The sequence below is a fragment of the Moschus berezovskii genome, chromosome 23 (assembly GCF_049115385.1).
Source record: "Moschus berezovskii isolate FMDL1 chromosome 23, NW_MosBer_1.0, whole genome shotgun sequence".
NCBI classification, from domain to species: domain Eukaryota; kingdom Metazoa; phylum Chordata; class Mammalia; order Artiodactyla; family Moschidae; genus Moschus; species Moschus berezovskii.
Window position 1 is genome coordinate 51,854,177 of NC_142482.1, and position 17,336 is coordinate 51,871,512.

The 17,336-nt window shown below is 48.1% G+C and overlaps 1 protein-coding gene across 5 annotated transcripts in view; it reads right to left on the bottom strand.

Moving 5' to 3' along the window:
- GMPR (guanosine monophosphate reductase) overlaps nt 1-17,336 on the bottom strand; it is a 58,260-nt gene that overhangs the window by 20,082 nt on the left and 20,842 nt on the right. For all 5 annotated transcript variants that reach the window (XM_088831369.1, XM_055406908.2, XM_088831371.1 and 2 more), the window contains 2 exons: nt 8,499-8,580; nt 4,406-4,512 (listed from right to left, as the gene is read on the bottom strand). In XM_088831369.1, coding sequence (XP_088687495.1) covers nt 4,406-4,512; nt 8,499-8,580 — 189 coding nt within the window. The remainder of the gene's footprint in view (nt 1-4,405; nt 4,513-8,498; nt 8,581-17,336) is intronic.

The window sequence follows — 17,336 nt, forward strand, 5'->3', positions numbered from 1 at the left end:
TTGCAACCGAAAATGGAGAGGCTCTAGAGAGTCAGCAAAAACAAGACTGGGAGCTGACTGTGGCTCAGGTCACAAATTTTCTATTGCAAAATTCAGACTTAAATTGAAGACAGTAGAGAAAACCACTATTCTGGTATGACCTAAATCACATCCCTTATGATTATACAGTGGAAATGACAAAGAGATTCAAGGGATTAGATCTGATAGACAGAGTGCCTGAAGAACTATGGATGGAGGTTTGTAACACTGTATGGGAGCTGGTGATCAAAAACATCCCTAAGGAAAAGAAATGCAAAAAGGCAAAATGGTTGTCTGAGGAGGCCTTACAAATAGCTGAGAAAAGAAGAGAAGGGAAAGGCAAAGGAGAAAAGGAAAGATACACCCATTTGAATGAAGAGTTCCAAAGAATAGCAAGAAGAGATAAGAAAGCCTTAAGTGAACAATGCAAAGAAATAGAGGAAAACAACAGAATGGGAAAGACTAGAGATCTCTTCAAGAAAATTAGAGATACAAAAGAAATATTTCATGCAAAGATGGGCACAATAAAGGACAGAAACAGTATGGACCTAACAGAAACAGAAGATATTAAGAAGTGGCAAGGATACACAGAAGAACTATACAAAAAAGGTCTTCATGACCCAGATAACCATGGTGGTGTGATCACTCATCTGGAGTCAGACATCCTGGAGTCTGAAGTCAAGTGGTCTTTGAGGGCATTACTATGAACAAAGCTAATAGAGATGATGGAATTCTAGCTGAGCTATTTCAAAGCCTAAAAGATGATGCTGTGAAAGTGCTGCACTCAATATGCCAGCAAATTTGGAAAACTCAGCAGTGGCCACAGGACTGGAAAAGGTCAGTTTTCATTCTAATCCCAAAGAAAGGCAATGCCAAAGAATGTTCAAACTACAGCACAATTGCACTCATCTCACACGCTAGCAAAGTCATGCTCAAAATTCTCCAAGCTAGGCTTCAACAGTCCGTGAATCAAGAACTTCCGGATGTGCAAGCTGGATTTAGGCAGAGGAACCAGAGATCAAATTGCTAACATCTGCTGGATCATGGAAAAAGCAAGAGAATTACAGAAAAACATCTGCTTCATTGACTACGCTAAAGTCTTTGACTGTGTGGATCACAACAAACTGTGGAAAATTCTTCAAGAGATGGGAATACCAGGCTACCTTACCTGTCTCCTGAGAAATCTGTATGCAGGTCAAGAAGCAACAGTGAGAACCAGATATGGAACAACAGACTGTTCCAAAAGGGGAAAGGAATACATCAAGAGTGTATATTGTCACCCTGCTTATTTAACTTATATGTAGAGTAAATCATGCAAAATGCCAGGCTGGATGAAGCACAAGCCTGAATCAAGATTGCTGAGAGAAATATCAATAATGTCAGATATGCAGATGACACCACCCTTATGGCAGAAATCAAAGAGGAACTCAAGAACCTCTTGTTGAAAGTGAAAGTGGAGAATAAAAAAGCTGGCTTAAAACTCAACATTCAAAAGACAAAGATTATGGCATCCTGTCCCATCACTTCATGGCAAATAGATGGGGAAACAGTGACAGACTTTATTTTGAGGGGCTCCAAAATCACTGCAGATGGTGACTGCAGCCATGAAATTAAAAGATGCTTGCTCCTTAGAAGAAAAGTTATGACCAACCTAGACAGTGTATTTAAAAAGCAAAGACATTACTTTGCCAACGAAGGTCCGTCTAGTCAAAGCTATGGCTTTTCCAGTAGTCATGTGTGGATGTGAGAGATGGACTGTGAAGAAAGCTTAGCACCAAAGAATTGATGCTTTTGAACTGTGGTGTTGGAGGAGACTCTTGAGAATCCCTTGGACTGCAAGGAGATCCAACCAGTCCATCCTAAAGGAAATCAGTCCCGAATATTCATTGGAAGGACTGATGCTGAAGCTCCAATACTTTGGCCACCTGATGCAAAGAGCCGGCTCACTGGAAAAGCGAGTCCCTGATGCTGGGAAAGATTGAGGGCAGGATGAGAAAGAGGCAACAGAGGATGAGATAGATGGATGGCATCATCGACCCAATGAACATGAGTTTCAGCAACTCCAGGGGACAGGGAAGCCTGGCGTGCTGTAGTCCATGGGGTAGCAAAGAGTCGGACAGATCATTCCACCAGAACATGTTCATTTACTACATCCATTTTTTTTTATCAAAATAATCTGTCAATTATTTAATGTGAGAGCTTGGCTTAGCAACTGAACAAGTGAAAAGGACTGAAGATTTAATTTACTAGATTTAATATGAGTCCACTGTTACAGCACCACTAAAAACATGCCGAAAGTTCAGAATTTAGATATATATTATTAAGTATATATAATTCAAATGTTTATAGGATATACATGGGCTTCCTTTATGGCTCAGCTGGCAAAGAATCTTCCTGCAATGTGGAAGACCTGGGTTCAGTCCCTGGGTTGGGAAGATCCCCTGGAGAAGGCAAAGGCTACCAACTCCACTATTCTGGCCTGGAGAATTCCATGGACTGTACAGACCATGGGGTTGCTAAGGGTAGGACACGACTGAGGGACTTTCACTTTCAGGATATACATATATACATATATAACCCACATAAACTGAAGTCATAGCTCTGTCCAAGTACATCCAGCTATATCTGACAAGTTCTGCCCTGTTCTGAGCATCTCAGCTAGAAGGAGACAGATGTGATGACTACTTGAATGATGGACATGTCGATAAAGGTCGAGATGAATGACGGATAAACTGAGGGTTAAATTGACACACATTCAATCTGTAATATTTAGTTGCTGAGTACGGGGATGTTTTCCTTCCAGGAGCTCCATAACAGTGTTGTTAGATCACTGACTCTCTTCACCTCCATCCATATACCCCTCCACCCACATAACCCAACTTCTGCCCCCAGCATCGCACCGAACCCGCACTCACTACAGAAACCGGTGCCGGCCGGAGCACGGACAGCACTGCAGATGTCAGTAGCTAAGATGAGGTCACCCTGGAGGAGGGGGGCTCCAGTCCCACACAACTGATGTTCTTACAAAAAGCAGAAATCCGGACACCCAGGCAGATGTGCCTGCGGGGAGGATGCCCTGTGAAAACTGGAGCTCTGGTGCCCTTAGCTGAGCAACTACCAGAAACCCTGGAGGCTGGAACGGGGGTTTCCCTGGAGGCTTCATGGCCTACTGACACCTTGATCTTGGACCTCTGACCTCCAGAAGAGTGAGACAATATACTTCTCTTATTTGTTCAGTTCAGTTCAGTCACTCAGTCGTGTCCTACTCTTTGTGACCCAATGGACTGCAGCACACCAGGCCCCCCTGTCCGTCACTGACTCCCAGAATTTACTCAAACTCATGTCCATTGCATCGGTGATGCCATCCAACCATCTCATCCTCTGTCATCCCTTTCTCCTCCCGCCTTCAATCTTTCCCAGCATCAGGGTCTTGTCCAATGAGTCAGTTCTTCGCATCAGGTGGCCAAACTATTGGAGTTTCAGTTTCAGCAACAGTCCTTCCAATGAACACCCAGGACTGATCCCCTTTAGGATGGACTCATTGGATCTCTTTACTGTCCAAAGGACTCTCAAGTCTTCTCCAACATCACAGTTCAAAAGCATCAATTCTTCGGCACTCAGCTTTCTTTATAGTCCAACTCTCACATCCATACATGACTACTGGAAAAACCACAGCTTTGACTAGATGGACCTTTGTTGGCAAAGTAAGTCTCTGCTTTTTAATATGCTGTCTAGATTTGTCATAACTCTTCTTCCAAGGAGCAAGCGAGTTTTAATTTATGGCTGCAGTCACCATCTGAAGTGATTTTGGAGCCCCCCAAAATAAAGTCTGTCACTGTTTCCATTGTTTCCCCATCTATTTGCCATGAAGTGATGGGACCAGATGCCAAGATCTCTGTTTTCTGAATGTTGAGTTTTAAGCCAACTTTTTCACTCTTCTCTTTCACCTTCATTAAGAGGCTCTTTGGTTCTTCACTTTCTGCCCTAAGAGTGGTGTCATCTGCCTATCTGAGGTTATTGATATTTCTCCCAGCAACCCTGATTCCAGCTTGTGCTTCATCCAGTAAGGGGCACTTTGTTACACTGAGCGAACACGTGACCCTCTCATTTTCTCAAAGCTCCCCATGTACCCCATCATGATACCCACCACCTCCAGCTATTAGTGACTACAGAGTAGTTACTGACCAAGGAACCACCCTCTTCTCCACAGTCCCTAGGGAGTAGGGCCTGTATCTCTGTTGAGTGTCATCAAACGCTGCGAGCGTGGTCTCCAGCTGGCTCCCGAGACCACAGGGTTACCAACGAGGTGAAGGGCATCTGGGGAGCAAGGGCCTCCCGGAAACGCCCCCCGTCCAGTCCCCTCCCCCCGCCCCGCCGGGACACTCACCGAGATGATGTGCCCCTTCAGGCCGTGGGCCGAGTCTGCGCACTCGATCACAGCGCTCAGCTGGGGGTAGCCCACCCCCGTCTTGGTGCGGGTGGTACACACGGAACCTGGATGGACGGGGAGGGGGACCCGAGAGAGAGATGGTTAGGGCTGAACAGGACTCAAGACAATGAGCCTCTCTCCCATCACGCAGCCACACCCCTATTTCCTGGGGGCAGAGGGGCGTGGGGCAGGGCGGAGAGGGGCACGGGGCAGGGCAGCCCCCGCAGCTCAGAGGAGGTGGTTATAACCACCATCCTGGCCACTCATCCCTTCTGGGCCATATCACCCTCATCCGCTCAGGTCCAGGACATGCCCCCCTACACCGGTCACCATCACTCTCCATAACATCAGCTCCCTCTTACCGACTTCCCAACCTCCAACTCCACTCCTTCCCACCTTCCCTCACTTCCCACACAACCACACGGGACCTTCAGACACCTCCCATGGCCTTATGCCTCCTTGACCTTCAACTTCTGTCAAATGACTCACTTCCTTAAGCCTCGGTGCCTCACTTAAAAGGTGGAAATGAAAGCATTGACCTCCTGGGGCTGTGATGGAGACGAAATGGCATGAGGGATAGAGACTGCCCGGCCTCCAGTAAGCCGCTGAGCAAAGGGAGCCGGCGCTCAGGGCATTGTCACAGCGGCCCTGACCCAGCTCTGGCCTCTATCCACGCCAGCCTCCTGGTCCTCACCCTCTCCTGGTGCATCTCTCACCCTGTCCAGCCCGGCCTCTGAGGTGAGCTTCCACTGCAGAACTCAAACCAGCCACCTCGATGCCTTCATCCCCCCTGACCTCTGCGCTCCCCATGGTCAACTCCAGTCCTGGTTCACTGTCTGAAGCGCATTAGCCCAGTTAGGTCCAGGCCGAATCAGACGGGCCTCTCCAGCACGTCTCCATACTCAAGCCTCCCCTTCCCTCCCAGCAGACCAGTGCCTGCTCCGAGGCCACCCAGCTCAAGCTCTGCACTGTCTACCCTCCTGTCCCCTCTTCCCTCCGCCCGCCCCGCTCAGCACCCCCCAGCCACGCTGACCTTTCCGTTCCTCCCACCTCGGGGATCCCCTGTATGTGATGTTCTGTCTCCCGAGCGCTCCCCTCCGCACCAACCCCCTGGTCTGGCCAACCCTTTCTCATCTTCCAGGCTTCATCTTCAATGTCACTGCCTCAGGGACATGGTTCCTCACAGCGGCTCGTTTCAAAAAGCGCCATTTAAGTCATTATTTGTGTAAGAACCGAGGATCTGTTTTCTCTGCTGGAGGGTAAGCTCCGTGGATATTCATTGTTGTCGATCCAGCGCTGAGAACACAGCTTTGTGCATAATAAGGCCGCTATAAATAGTCACTGAAAGAATGTGTGAACTCAAGAATGAATGAGTCATGTCCCTGTCTCCACCGCTTCACCACTCACTCACTCCGGCCCTCCTGCCTGCGTGGGGGTGTCGCCTACGGGCCGGTGTAAAAGCTGGGTGTGAACTCCTCCACTCCCACCAGACTTGCGCGAAGCCTCTGCCTCCTCTCCTTTTCCCTACCATCACCAGTGGCTTCCCAGCTGCCCACAAACCTCTCCCAACAGGTCGAGAGCCAAGGCTATATATACTTTGAGGTCTGGGTCTGGCAGGGACACCGGGACCAGGGGAGCCGCCTTCTCCCACATCCAGTTGCAGGGAGGAGCTGTCTCCTTCTGTCCATCCTCACAACACGGCCACTCGCTCCCTGGGGGATATGGAGCTTCCCTCCCGACCAAGGCACCCCTGCCCCAGACACGCACTGTGCGAGGCACAGCTGGAGCTTTACAACCTCTGGTTCTGGTTCAGAATCGGCCTTTCTCCTTTCCCACTCCACTGCCAGATCCTCAGGGGTGGGCAGGGACTCAGCTGCAGTGGGCTAGAGCTCTGCACAGGTGAGGGACAAGGTGGGGGAGTGGTCCTGATGAACCCCCAGGTTGAAAGGAGAAACTGGGTACCCACTTCCTCCCAGCCCCGGGGGCCGTGGGACACATTTTTAATGCTTTTTTCCCCCAAGTCCCAGGAGTTGTTCCATGATGAACCTTATTTAATGCTGTCATCTAGATGGCCAATGTCCACTGTTTTTATGCTCAAGAATTCATGAAATGTAAACATCATCTCCAATCAGTTTACAGAAATGACTCCAATACATGAGGCTCAAAGAGAGCTTCTTACTCCCTTTGGTCACGTCTGTTCTAAACAGACAGCCTGGGAGGCACACATTGACAGCGGAAGGACAATAAATCTTCGGGGGAAAGAGACTGTGTACATAATAGAGGATATATGGGAAGGACACAAGGGCGGCTGGATGCTCAAGATTACATGGAGAACAGCGCTGAGGACCAAGAAAATGGTTTACACACCTCACACCCTGTACAGCAGCCCCCCCAGCACAACGGCAGCTAGGAGACACTCAATACATTTATGTGGTGAAACAGGTGATCAGTGCGTGCTCTACTTTGAAGGGAGAGAGTCTTCCTGGTCTAACACTGTTATCCTATTTGACTCCATCACAAGCCTGGTCTGTTACAGCCTATGCTAAGTGGAGGGCAGTGCCCTGTAAGCAAGAACAGGCCTTAAGCACTGAGTTTCCAATAATGACAGACGCTCAGTAAAGACCACAGCTCTCTTTCCTCTTGCTCAGACTATTATAGACTATTGGGTGAGTGGCAATATCAAAAGCCCACCCTTGAGAACCTCGCTGTGTGTTAAAAGCTCGGGGCCTGGGCTTCCCTGGTGGAGCTCAGTAGTAAAGAATCCACCTGCCAAGGCAGGAGACACAAGTTCGATCCCCGGTCAAGGAAGAACCCACATGCTGTGGAGCAACTGAGCCCATGTGACACAACTACTGAGCCTGTGCTCTAGAGCCCGGGAGCCCCTAACTACTGGGCCCACGTGCCTGGAGCCTGTGCTCCGGAACAAAAGCCAGCACAATGCGAAGCCCCTGTACCACTAGAGAGTAGCCTCCATCTACCAAAACCTGAGAAAAGCCGGCACAGCAACGAATACCCAGCACAGCCAAAAATAAACAGATAAAATTATTTAAAGAAAAAAGAAAATGCTTAGGGCCTTTTACACGCCTACCGGGCTCTCCTTCCCTAGGAGTCTCTTCCTGCCCATCCTGGTCCCTCAAGGCTGACAGCTGTGCCAGGTCACAACACAACCATGTTTTCTGCCTCCCTCTCATATTAGATTATGGTTTGCTTCCTTTTTTGGTAGTGTCTTCTGAGAGCATGGTATTTGTAAAAAAAAAAAAAAGACAAAACAAAACTGTTTTTTATTCCCAAACAAAAATGTATATCTCTTTTCCTTCTCTCCCATTTTAGTGTTTGGTTAATCATGGATGTGCAAGGAGGAATTTTTAATATGAAGAAATTAAAAATATGGAAGCTCATGCACCTGTCTGGCCAATAGGGAAGGTCAGCATCAAGTGGCCCTGAGAGAAATAGATCTACCCAGAAGAGGGCAGAAAGGTGCCACCTTATTCTTCTACTCAGAATGCCACTGGTGGTCCTGGGAGCGAAGGCCTGGGAGGATGCAGCAAAATCTGAGATGGATATGTATCAGCTGAAGAGTCAAAGGTGATAATTGCCTGGCCCATGAGTCAAGTTCAAATGTGGCCTCAGCTGCATGCTTATTTGCAGTGTTTGGGGGTCCCGCAAACATTCACACAAACTGGAGTCATTCACATCCATTAACTGTCCCTGTGGGCTCTTCATCTCTCACCTTCCTCTTCAAGGTGAATGGTATCATGAGCTCTCATTCTTTTCTTCCACAGGAATCTTCTGAAACCAAGACCTTACTTGAATCGAACCACATTCAAGTTCATTCAGAAATTCCCAGAGGCATCAGAAAGCAGTTCAGTGATATTTCTAATCAGGAGCCTCTTCTGATCAGAAGCTCAACAATACTTCCAAAAGAAATGTGCTTTAAACCTGTGACTGGATCATTCCTGAGGTCCCTTCTGGGCATCTCTGGTCCCCCCAAGCGCTAGACCCCAATCCTCCCCAACAACACACCCTCTGCTGTGCTCCCAGCAAGTCTTACCTGGTCCAACTCCCACTTTGATGATATCTGCTCCAGAAAGAATAAGCTCTTCTACCATCTCTCCCGTCACCACGTTCCCTGCCTGGGATAGAAAGAATATAGCTCATGATCATGAACTGCTCCAGGAGGAACAAAGGTGAGTGATGGAGGAGCCCCACACCTGAACACAAGGAGGAGCCGGTTCTGAGACCATCAGGCAGCCAAGGGGACAAAAGCTAAAAATGGGAGAAGACAAGGGACCAATCCGTGAACCAACTTTTAGCCAAATGGTGGCTTAGGGTTTTCTCCAGGTTTCCTTTCTTCTCAATTAACTATGATGATGTGATCACTCACCGAGAGCCAGACGTCCTAGAGGGTGATGTCAACTGGGCCTTAGGAAGCATCGCCACCAACCAAGCAAGTGGAGGTGATGGAATTCCAGCTGAGCTACTTTAAATCCTAAAAGATGCTGCCATTAAAGTGCTGCACTCAGTATGCCAGCCAATTTGGAAACAACCCTGCTGCTGCTGAGTCGCTTCAGTCGTGTCCGACCCTTCGCGACCCCATGGACTGCAGCCCACCAGGAACACAGAATTGGACACCCCAGGCTACTTCTGGGTGCGCTGACAGCATGAGGAATTTACAGAACTACATGCCTTTAGAACTCCAAGAGACCTTAAGACTTTCTAGGTCAGGCAAGACAAACGCTTACAGGGAACCCAAATATATAAAATACGCACAATGAAACACTCTCTCAGCTGATTAAAATGTTAATTGTGGTTCACAGTTTGTAAAACCCCTGAAGAACTTCTATGGAACCAATAGAACCCAGAATTCGGGAACTACTGGTCACCTCACAGTTGGGAAAATACCTGGGTATCCCATCCTAAAGGAAATCAGTCCTGGGTGTTCATTGGAAGGACTGATGCTAAAGCTGGAACTCCAATACTTTGGCCACCTCATGTGAAGAACTGACTCATTGGAAAAGACCCTGATGCTGGGAAAGATTGAAGGCAGGAGGAGAAGGGGACGACAGAGGATGAGATGCTTGGATGGCATCACCAATTTGATGGACATTGAGTTTGAGCAGGCTCCAGGAGTTGGTGATGGACAGGGAAGCCTGGCATGCTGCAGTCCACGGGGTCGCAAAGACTCGGACATGACTGAACGACTGGACTGGACTAAACCCATCCTAGGGTCAGTGGTTCCCACTGAGATATGAATAGGCAGATGAACCCTAGGCACCTTGGGGACTGGAACATACTTCACTTTCAGAACAACATGAAACTGCGGTCCTAAGAATAAACCCATAAGCCAGGAAGTGGTAGAAACTAAAAACCAGAAGGATGCATCTGGTTTGAAAACAGTGCAGGTTCTTTCACTGCAGGAGCCTGGGAACATAAAAATAGCCCTTTTTATTACAACTCACTGGCCTGTGGATTCTTCAGTTGGTACATAGAATACTTGGCAGGATGCCTGTCTGAATTTTCACAACTGTGCAAAGTCTTATTTTGGGCAGTGCATCCCTAACTCATACAACTTGTTTTTTTGGCATTGAAGCCCCAAGTGTCTTTTCACTGAATTGATTCCAAGGGGAATTTTTCTTTCTCCACCTAGACAACGTGACTTTTAACTTTGTATAAAAGGATCTTCAAAAGGGGTAATGAGGATGGCTCGAAGTTACTTTAATCCCAGCAGCATTTGCCAATGGAAAATGCTAACCCAGAGAAAGGATAGGAACATATGGGATGACAGTACATGATAAAGACGGCATTTCACAGCACAGAGGAAAGGAGCAACATTTCAATAAACAGAAATATTCAAATTTCGGGGGAAAGGGATCTTTTGGAAACAGATATGGATTATCACTCATACCCTGCACCAAAATAAGCTTCAGATAAATTAAAAGTTGTCTCCTCCCAGATTTAGAGGAAAACTTTGAATACTTGTAATATACATACAAGTGAAAAAACATAAAGACAGATCTGTCTACATGAAAGTTAAAAGCCTGTATAAACACACATTCATACATATAATCAACAAAACCAATAAACAACCTGGTGGAGAAAAAGATTTACAATTACAAAGAAGACTAACATTCTAAGAGCTTTCCCAAATCTACAAGAAAAATGCAAGCACTGCACAGAATAACTTCCAAAGGACATGACCTAATGAGAGAAATAAAAGTGGCCAATAAACACAGGGAAAGTGTTTAACCTTCACCAGCAATCAAATTTCAATGAAGATATCAGCAAGGTACCACTTTTCACTTAACAAATTGTCAGTGATTATAAAAAATAAATGCTGAAAACAGACACTCATTCTCTGCCAGTGGAATACCTACTCCAGTACAAGTTTTCCCAGAAAATAATTTGCCCATATACAGAAATGAAAAGTATGTATATCCTTTGATCCAATAACTTCCAGGATTTTCTCTCAAGGCAATAATTATGGATGAGGTCAAAGATTTAACTACAAACATGTATTATTGTTAACAGTGCAAAACTGCAAATATATTCCCCCAAATGGGAATGGTCCAACAATCTCTAGCCAACCCATGTGATGTTTATAAGATTGGTTTGATGCCATGGGAAAATGCTTAAATGCTTTCAGTATACTGTTAGGAGAAACAGAAGGAAATAGTAAGATCTTAGTTTTGTTAAACAAATGTATGTATAGATGAAGAATGGGGTATATAACCAAAATGCTGATGAAACATGTCCTTATGAGGGAATATTCTGACTTCTATCAATAATTCCTTACAATTTCTTGGATTTGACAGTAGAAACTGCATTACTTTTATAATTTAAAGTTATAGTTTCTGTTTTCTTAGGGTTTTTTTTTTTCTGTTCATTGGAAGGACTGATGCTAAAGCTGAAACTGCAATACTTTGGCCACCTCATGCGACGAGTTGACTCACTGGAAAAGACTCTGATGCTGGGAAAGGTTGGGGGCGGGAGGAGAAGGGGATGACAGAGAATGAGATGGCTGGATGGCATCACCGACTCTGTGGACATGGGTTTGAGTGAACTCCGGGAGTTGGTGACAGACAGGGAGGCCTGGCGCGCTGTGATTCATGGGGTCGCGGAGAGTCGGACGTGACTGAGCGACTGAACTGAACTGAACTGAAGCATACAACTCTGAAGCTGGAAAAGAACTTAGTAGGAACCCAAGAAGGGCTTCCCTGGTGGCTCAGCGGTAAAGAATCTGTCTGCAGTTCAGCAGCTGCAGAAGACATGGATTTGATCCCTGGGTCGGGAAGATTGCCCTGGAAGAGGGCATGGCAACCTACTGCAGTACTCTTCCCTGGAGAATCCCATGGACAGAGAGATCCTGGCAGATACAGTACACAGGGTCACAAAGAGTCAGACACAGCTGAAGTGACTTAGCACACACACAGGAACCCAAGAAACAGCACGCCAAGCTCTCGTTCTTCCTCCCTGGTTGCCCTGCTAAAAATTCAAAATAGATTTTACAAATAAAAATTAATTAGAAGTTAAAAATAAAACACCTAAAGAAGCTTCTCGAAGCTCCCTACAAGGTTTCACTTTCACTGTGGATTTTTCTCTCCACTCTGGTACTGCCTACAGACCAGCTTAAAAGGGTTCACTTTATACCAAATAAGTCAATTCACATCACCTCAGATGGACATAGCAAGTATAACCATGGGAGGTCAAGGTAAGTTTAAAAGTGTGGAGGGAGCTGATGCCACTGTAATAGCCCAGGGGCTTCTCAAGGTGTCCCCACATCCCCTGAGCTGCCTTTGGGGCTCCTGAACCAGAGGCAGGCACCACAAACAGGACTGAACATGGAAACACACAGAGTGATGACGAAAAGCCTCCAGCCCGAGGGCCACACAGCAAGGATGCCGATAACAAGGAGAGGACGGTGAGTGTCCACTTGCAGGAACAAAAACCTATGCAAGTTTGAAACCAAGACGGGTGAACACAAAAGCTGAAAGGAGAAGTCAAGTTCAGAAATGCGAGAGGCCCCGGGAGTGTGGTCAGGTTCTGGGGGAAGCCCAGCCCACGGCACAGGCAGCCGGCGGGCTCGGGGTGGGATGCGCTGGGGTGGGGGGGTAGTTGGCTGGGGGTGATTAGCGAGCAGTCGGCTTATCTTGGTCAGAAACAGCTCCTGTGGGGAGTGGATACCAGAGGCTCAGAAGGTGGCAGCATGTCCGGCTCCGTCATGACCGGGGCAGCCAGGACAAATAGAAGCTGCAGACCCTAGCTGGGTCCCAGAGCAGACAGGTGGAGGTTTCTGTTAGGCGCCCCCTCTCCCCAGGGAGGCCAAGCACTGTCCGGGCACCACCTCCTGCTCCTCTGTGTCCAGGGCAGGTGGGAGGGCCCAAAGGACACACATAAAAGGGACAAAATGCACATTTCACGTACTTCTGTACCATTTAGAAAAGGCTTCTAGGGGCCTCCCTGGTGGTTCAGTGGTTAAGAATCCCCCTGCCACGCAGGAGATGTGGCTTCCATACCTGGTCCAGGAAGATCCCACAGGCCGAGAAGTGACTAAGCCTCTGTGCCACAAGTACTGAAGCCTGATCACCCTAGAGCTCAGCTCTGCAACAAGAGAAGCCACCACAAGGAGATGTCCGCCAGCCACAACTAGAGAAAAGCCCGCGCAGCAACGAAGACCCAGCACAGCCAAAGATTAAATAAATTTTTTTTAATTAAAACTTTTAAAAATAAATAAAAAGTCCTCTGGGCAAAAACCAGCCCCAATTCTTCCAGTTCTCCTTTGGACCCAGACATCTATGGCAAGATAACTTCAGAAAGCTGGGGCTGACTGAAGGCCCTCACGCTCACTGGGTAATTTTGAGAAAATCATATCCACTCCGAGTCTCCATTTATCCTGCTTATTATAAAGCAGGGCTGATCAGACCCACCTGTCCTTGTCACTGGAAGGTTTACAAAGGAACTTCACCAATATCCATCTCCAGAACTTTTTCATCATCCCAAACTGAAATTTTGTACCCGTTAAACAATAAATTTTCTACCCACTTTTTACTGGCTCTTCGGAAGTCTTTTGCCAAGAAAAATCCTTTCTGTAGAATAAGCAACTGTGGAAAACTCAGCAGTGGCCACAGGACTGGAAAAGGTCAGTTTTCATTCTAATCCCAAAGAAGGGCAATGCCAATAAATGTTCAAACTACTGCACAGTTACACTCATCTCACATGCTGGTAAGGTAATGCTTAAAATCCTTTAAGTTAGGTTTCAACAGTATGTGAATTGAGAACTTCCCGATGTACAAGCTGGATTTAAAAAAGGGAGAGGAAACAGAGATCAAATTGCCAACATCCACCGGATTACATAAAAAGCAAGAGAATTCAAGATCTACTTCTACTTCTGCTTCATCGACCATGCTAAAGCCTTTGTGTGGATCACAACAAACTGTGGAAAATTCTTAAAAGAGATGGGAATACCAGACCACCTTACCTGTCTCCTGTGAAACCTGCATGCAGGTCAAGAAGCAGTAGTTAGAACCAGACATGGAACAACAGACTGGTTCCAAATTGGGGAAGGAGTACGTCAAGGCTATATGTTGTCACCCTGCTTATTTAACTCACATGCAGAGTACATCATGCGAAATGCTGGGCTGGATAAAGCATAAGCTGGAATCAAGATTGCTGGGAGAAATATCAATAACCTCAGATATGCAGATGACACCACCCTATGGCAGAAAGTGAAGAAGAACTATAGAGCCTCTTGATGAAAGTGAAAGAGGAGAGTAAAAAAGCTGGCTTAAAAAACTCAACATTCCAAAAACAAAGATCATGACATCTGGTCCTATCACTTCATGGCAAATAGATGGGGAAACAATGGAAATAGTGACAGACTTTATTTTCTTGGGCTCCAAAATCACTGCAGATGGTGACTGCAGTCTTGCAATTAAAACACGCTCACTCCTGGGAGGAAAAGCTATGGCAAACCTAGACAGCATATTAAAAAGCAGAGACGTCACTTTGCCTACAAAGGTTCATATAGTCAAAGCTATGGTTTTCCCAGTAGTCATGTACAGATGTGAGAGCTGGACCATAAAGAAGACTGCGTGCAGAAGAAATGATGCTTTTGAACTGTGGTGCTGAAGACTCTTGAGAGTTCCTTGGACTCCAAGGAGATCAGACAAGTCAATTCTAAAGGAAATCAACCCTGAATATTCATCGGAAGGACTGATGCTGATGCTTCAATACTTTGACCACCTGATGCAAACAGCTGACTCATTGGAAAAGACCCTGATGCTGGGAAAGGCTGAGGGCAGGAGGAGAAGGTGATGACAGAGGATGAGATGGTTGGATGACATCACCAACTCGATGAACATGAGTTTGAGCAAACTCTGAGAGACAGCAAAGGACAGGGAAGCCTGGCGTGCTGCAGTCCATGGGGTCGCAAAGAGTCGGACAGGACTGAGCAACTGAACAAGCCAACAGCAGCAGACTGAATCTGGCCTGAGGGCCAATTCCTAACAGAAAGTGCTGCAACATTAATGCCAGAGTCTTCCTCCATGCATCCGAGGATATCCCTCTATTTACCTGGGCATTCCAGAGAGTAGGAGATGCCACCAAGGCAATAACCACCTTTCACATCAAAAACACAAGCAACCAAATTTACTGCGTGACTCTCAAAGACACAACATCAGCTGAATCTCAGAGGCCTTCCTAGCTTCTGTGGCAATTGCAGTTTACACCAGTTCCAGAGAGAGGATGAACCAGAAAACCTAGGCTAACTTGGCCTGAGAGGGTGTCTGCACCTCAGGGAGGTAAATTCGGATGCCCACAGCCGCCACCTTCGAGGAACACTGAAGAGCATCACCCGCCCCCACCCACTCCGCCTCCCCAGGAAAAGGCATAGAGCAGGCAAGGGCCTTCGTGTGACTCAGAACCTTGTCTGACCATGAAATGCTGGAGAAAGGATCCAGACAGGTGCCTGAAGCACTGGCCACACACGGAAAGGCCAAGGACGTGCCCACAGCTTCCCAGGGGTCTGCCAACAGTGGCTGACTTGACATGCCCCAGGGGAGCAGAGCTAGTCTCCTCTGAACAGATTAGGTGTCACAAGCCTGTGTCCTCAGGGCCAGATCAGAAAGAGCCACAGCACAAAAGCACTTCCCAGACCCAACCTGGGTTTCACAGGTGGCTCCGGTAGTCAAGAATCCGCCTTTCAACGCAGGAGACACGGGACACCAAGGGTTTGATCCCTAGGTTGGGAAGAGCCCCTGAAGGAGGAAATGGCAACCCACTCCAGTATTCTTGCCTGGAAAACTGAACGGACAGAGGAGCCTGGGGGGCTACAGTCCATAGGGTCGGACACAACTGAGCACACACACGAGACCCAACATAGGAACCTCTCTGTCACAAGGAGCCTGAGCTGGTAGCAGGTCTGGCTGCAGCATGGTGTAATGGGAGGGGGACCTGGAAAGGAGGATTCCAGACCCTGGGGACACACCATCTAGCTCAGTGCCACCTCTCACTGGCTGCGTGAACATCAAAAAGTTTCTTGACCCCTCTAGGCTGAAGCTTCCCACCAACTAAAGTAGGTGCTCTTAGCCTTACTCGAGCACGAGTTATCATAAAAGACAAGCCTGGTCCTCGTTAGTGCCTCTTTCCACAGCCCCTGGAATCCACCCAAGAACACACCATTCCCATTCCTCTTGGAAAGCCACCAGGCAGAGGCCCAGAGGACTTGTCACGCTCTAACACGCAGCACCTTCACAAGACCCTTTTCTGCCAGTGACGTTCTCTAAACATTCCCGCTTCCTCCCTCCTGACCTGCAGCGGTGCTTTCCTTAGGTGAAAGGTAAGAAGCAAAGGGTCCGCGTGAATCCAAGATGTGCTGGGCAATGGGAGCAGCAAGCCTGGAACTGGGGCTCTGCCAAGACGCTTCTGAGCTGCCATTCCATTCACTGCAGAGCAACCATCTGGACAGCACTCAGCATCCCCTGAGTTATGTACCTTTCAGTTCCCCGTCAGTGAACAAATGTGTCCTCACAATGCCTCCAAACGCCATGAGAAAAATTATCTTCCTAGAGACCGAGGGTGTTAAGAGTACTGGAGGTTTCCATGTGAATCTGAGGGGTCAGTGTAGGTAAAGCAGCCGGGGGAGAAAGGCTAGAGCCTTCTGCTCATCACGGGGGAGGCCAATCCCAACACTGGGAGCACGCCCCCTGGGCAGAAGGCAGGCGCTGCAGAGGAACACTGGAAAGCATCACCCCTGCACCCCCCACCCACCCACCCGCCTCCCCGGGGTAGAGGCACAGAGCAGGCGGGGCCTCCGTGGCTCAGCACTCCTGGGTGCCCAGGGGGCCTGGGAACTCAGTGTGAATATCTCCCTCCCCGCCTCACCCCCACCCCAGCAGCCCCCAGGCACTGCACTAGGCCTGGCGCCCTTTCCCTGCCCTGCCAGCCCCCTCCTTCCTGCACCGCCCATCTCCCCTGGTCCTCTCCCTGGAGCTGGAAGCCAGGCTCCACAACAGGCAGCCCGCTCAGCCCTGGGGACAGCCAGCTCTGAGCTAAAACTCACCGGCAACCGTGCGCAGAGTGCACTGGAAGCTCTGGGGCGCTGGGGCATTTCTGCTCTCACTATCCTCGTTTCAAAACGTGGTTCATGTTTTCTGCTTCTTCTTAAAACTAATATACACCCCCGCATCCCACCCCCATTTCTCTTCTCCATCAGCCTTCCGCCTCTGGTTCAGTTCCCAGAGCACGTGCCCTCAATGGTACTTGCCCACTTGCCACTGGGTGACTACTGCACCCTTACCATCAGCGCATCTGATCCCCATGATGATGCTCCAACCATTTTTATCTCGACCAGCTTTTCACAAGGGAGAAGAATGAGCTTCAGAAGGTAAGTGAG